We start from the raw sequence: 4401 nt of genomic DNA, 5'->3' as shown, positions 1-4401 counted from the left end.
TAAAAGACGATCATTGGAATAACAAATCATTGTATACATTAGATTTATTTATCTTCTTGATTGTTTGAAGTTCGTCTTTTGTATTTCAAAGATCCGGGTTGCATTGGTAGCTAGCAACCTAGTAAGAGACGATCACACCCCATAGTAAAAACTAAAGTAACCCATAACTCCTGAAAAAAAGATTAAGATCAAAACAAGAAGTACAGTATTTGAACCGCCTTATCCAAAACTTCTATATAACAAACTTACCGTTCTTTGGCTTGAATAAAAAAGAAAATATATTGGCTTGAAAATCAAAAAATTTACATTAAAGAACGAACTTTAGTCCATAGTAACTGAAGTATTATAAGGAATCATTATATAGATGATGAATTTTCCTTAAGAAATTATCATAGGTAAAATTTCCCATACCGGGAATCGAACTCAAGCCAACTAGGTGAGAGCCAGCTATCCTAACCACTATGCCATGTAGAATATTATAAAATATCTTATTAATAAAGTTTATGTTAAAGAACCGGTTGCAGCGGTAACTAGTAACCTAGTAAGAGACGATCACGTCCAATGCTAAAAAATATAACAACCCATAACTCCTAAAAATAGTGTTAAAACAAAACAAAAAGTACACCATTAGAACTGCCTTGTCCTAGTCCCCTGTATAGGAAACTTACCGTCCCTTGGCTTCAACAACAAGGGAAATATACTGGCGTGAAAATCAAGAAAAGTGTTAGCTACTACGATATTCTGCATAAACGGCATATTTCTTCTTGTCTCTATTCTTCTCCACAGATAGCTTGGCACTGGAATCCGGGTTGCATCGGTAGCTAGCAATCCGGGTTGCAGCGGTAGCTAGCCACCTAGTAAGAGACGATCACGTCCAATGTTAAGAAATATAAAAAACCATAGCTCCTAAAAAAAGGAGTCAGATCAAAACAAAAAGTACACCCCTGTATAGTAAACTTTCTGTCCCTTGCCTTGAACAGCAAGGGAAATATATTGGCTTGAAAATCAAGAAAAGTGGCAGCAACTACAACATTCTGCCTAAACGGGATATTTTTTTTTTCTTGTTTTCCAGTGATAGCTTGGCACTGGAACATCGTAGAAAGTTGTTCAATGGCTCATTTTAAAGGAAATTAATTGGGTTAAAAATCTTTTCTAACTAAAATAAATTATTTCTAAGAGAGAATAAACTTTTCAATTAAAAACTGCATTTTTGATGTCTTTTCATACTGCAGTCTTTCAAGGATATTTGATTTTTGTACATAAATCATAATCGTATACAAGCGATAAGATTTAAACCCACGCATCTGAAGAGACTGGTGGCTAACACCAGTGCCTTGGACCACTCGGCCAATCTGCCTCTCATAACTAAATATATGTGAATTTTTTTATCCGGGTTGCAGCGGTAGCTAGCAACCTTGTAAGAGACGATCACGTCCAATGTTAAGAAATATAAAAACCCATAGTTCCTAACAGAGGAGTCAGATCAAAACAAAAAGTACACCATTAGAACCACCTTGTTCGAAACCTCTATAAAGGAAACTTACCGCCCTTTGGCTTGAATAGCAAAGAAAATATATTGGCTTGAAAATCAAGCAAATTGACTTTTACCACGTTATTCTCCACAAACGGGATATTTTTTGTTTTTTTCTCTTTTCTTTGTTTCCAGAGATAGCTTGGCACTGGAACATCGTAGAGGGTTGTTCAATAGCTCATTTTATGTATAATAAAGACCGACCTCTTCCCTATACTACATTTTATAGGCCATTTAACTATAGTATAGGCTAGTAAAGTTTTTTTTATAAAGAAATACCGTATGAAGAAATTCCACTCTTAATGTGATTCAGAATGAAAATTATTATATAATATTATCTTAATAGTGGATTTTGTTGAGAAACTTTTTTTTTAAAAGTTTGAGAAGGAGTTTGAAACTGAAAATAGTAGTGAATCTAACTGAAAAATAAATATGGAATTATGTAATTTCACATGATGTCATAGATAACAAAAAGAATTCTTTACCCACTTTTTGCCAGTCGTCATATTTTTGCTTAGGTTGCGTTGTTCCGTAATTCAGCGACAACAAGGAGTGTTCCATTGCCTATGCCCCCTAAAATACACTTTGGCTTTATCCTCGTTTACTTCTTTAGTTTCAAATCACGGGGTGGCAAGTCAGCAATTTCTGTTGAATTAGGAAAATTTAGTCGTGAATTCGATTTCCCATTCCTGCTTATCCTTTACAGACTTTAAAGTAAGACGTTCCTTATTTAACAAATTTCGAGACTATTTCATTCTCTTGGAAATTGAAAGTTCTAGTGTCCTTGATAAGATTTATCGAAACTTAAAACGGGAAAAAAGCATTGTTATGCAGTAAGTGCACATTTCCCCATGTTTGTAGAATTATCTAAAAATAGGCCTTTACTGAAGACACAAAACCGACACAACCGAACAGTTTCAAGAGCAGAAAACTCTTCAAGGAGTTTGCAGATCTAAAGAACCTAAGCAAGCTCAGTTTCTAATAAAGCGCTAGTTCTACTGCATCCTGCAAACACAGAAAAACGTCACGAGTCAGTTTATATGAAACAATTTTGTAGTTATATTTTGCATGAACTTCCCTCTTTACTTTCCTTTTTAAAAAACATAATGTTTTACGTTTATTTTTACAGTTTTTAGGCTTTAAGATATACACAATAAACCTAACAGAAAAACATTTATCTAATTTAGGCAAAGATATTAAGGAAGCCAAAATGGGTTTTGTTAAAATAGGGCAATAGATAAACATTTAAGTTAGTAACTTTTAAACTTTCAGCGTAAAAAACTAGAAGGTTGTCATATAAAGTTTCAAATGGGTATATGAACCCCTGTACCTTTAAAGAATTGCAGCTGAAGAAAATCTATTGGTTATAAAACTGTGTCCTATATGAAATATCCCATGTTTAAACATTAGTTTCCACCTGCAAATTTATCATAAAACATCAACCCCCCCCTTCCTTCTTAACTCCTATTGCCAGGAATATTCTGAAAAATGTTTTTTGACAATATTTCATGGAGCTTGAAGAGTTTTATTTTGTTTTATAGTGTAATTCCAAAATATCATTCGAATTTTTGGTTACTATGGGCCGTGGTTCGTTCTTTACTTGTTGCAGCTATCGCTGAAACCCTAAACTTGTGTCTGAACAAATTAAAGAATTAAGAGAAAAAGTAAATTTTAGCATAAGGAGTTGGGAAGGGGTTCAGGAGAGGGTAGCTACAAAACTACTAAAAGAAAAGTTTTGTATTGGTTTAAATATATATTTTATTTCATACCAACAAGAGCAGTATCTCTTAAAGACTTGAGACTTTTAGTCAAATTTTACCGTAAAGAGCCTAGGTTCAGATGGGGCAGCCCCCTCTTTTAAGGAATAGTTTATGTTTTTTTGTTTTAAGGTCGCTGCTTATTTATTTGAACAAGTTTTAAATATAATTAATTTGATTTCTGATCTTTCTTCAAATAAGGCCCAGGACAATCCAAAATACATGCTTCCCCCCTTGCTTGCTCTTTAAATCGTATAGCCCAGTACGTTTAAATTGATGGAAGCGTCAAAAGATTGTTAGCATGAAAAACTCATGATGATTAAGACATTTTCACTGCAGCTTAGTTATGCTATTAAATAAAAAAACAAGTTTTTTAAACTGAAAGTAAGGAGCGAAATTAAAACTTAAAACGAACAGAAATTATTCCGTATATGAAAGGGGCTGTCCCCTCCTCAACGCTTCGCTCTTTACGCTAAAGTTTTTTATTGTTTGAAAAAATAAAGTTATGAGACATAGTCAAACTTTAGCGTATAGAGCGAGGCGTTGAGGAGGGGACAGCCCCTTTCATATACGGAATAATTTCTGTTCGTTTTAAGTTTTAATGTTGCTCCTTACTTTCAGTTTAAAAAACTTGTTTTTTTTGTTTAATTTCTGATCGTTTTTTAGTTAATGCAACTTTTATTTTGGCTCACCGTCATTGAATAAGTAAACAAAATTTGCATAAAAATTTAACTTTTCTTTTGCTAAATGAATGTCTCTAAATTTGGTTATAACGTAATTTACAGATTAACTTACGTAACTAACTTCTATATTCGTATATTTTTCTTCTAGCAAAAAATACAAAGTTGCAGATTTTTGCAGATATGAGCTTGAAACCTATGTAATAGGGTTTTCTGATACGCTGAATCTGACGGTGTGATTCTCATTAAAATTCTTTCACTTGTAGGGGATTTTTCCCCCCCTCTTTAAAAAATCGGGTAAATTTTCTCAGGCTCGTAGCCTTTGATGAGTAATACTAAACTTAATAAAATTTATATATTTAGAATCAGCATTATAAACCCATTCTTTTGATACATTTATTGACATCAAAATTCCGTTTTTAAAAATATAGTA

At 33.1% G+C, this 4401-nt stretch overlaps 1 protein-coding gene across 1 annotated transcript in view; it reads right to left on the bottom strand.

The window, feature by feature from the left end:
* Positions 1-2509: 2509 nt before the first annotated feature.
* Positions 2510-4401, bottom strand: part of P5CS (Delta[1]-pyrroline-5-carboxylate synthase) — a 184416-nt gene continuing 182524 nt past the window's right edge. The window contains exon 10 of the mRNA XM_089087899.1: positions 2510-2536. Coding sequence (XP_088944025.1) covers positions 2510-2536 — 27 coding nt within the window. The remainder of the gene's footprint in view (positions 2537-4401) is intronic.

The sequence above is a fragment of the Artemia sp. Qi Xiang Cuo genome, chromosome 4 (assembly GCF_049724085.1).
Source record: "Artemia sp. Qi Xiang Cuo chromosome 4, ASM4972408v1, whole genome shotgun sequence".
Lineage (NCBI taxonomy): Eukaryota > Metazoa > Arthropoda > Branchiopoda > Anostraca > Artemiidae > Artemia > Artemia sp. Qi Xiang Cuo.
Note: the sequence above shows the minus strand (reverse complement) of the source record. Positions and strands in the feature narration are given on the sequence as shown.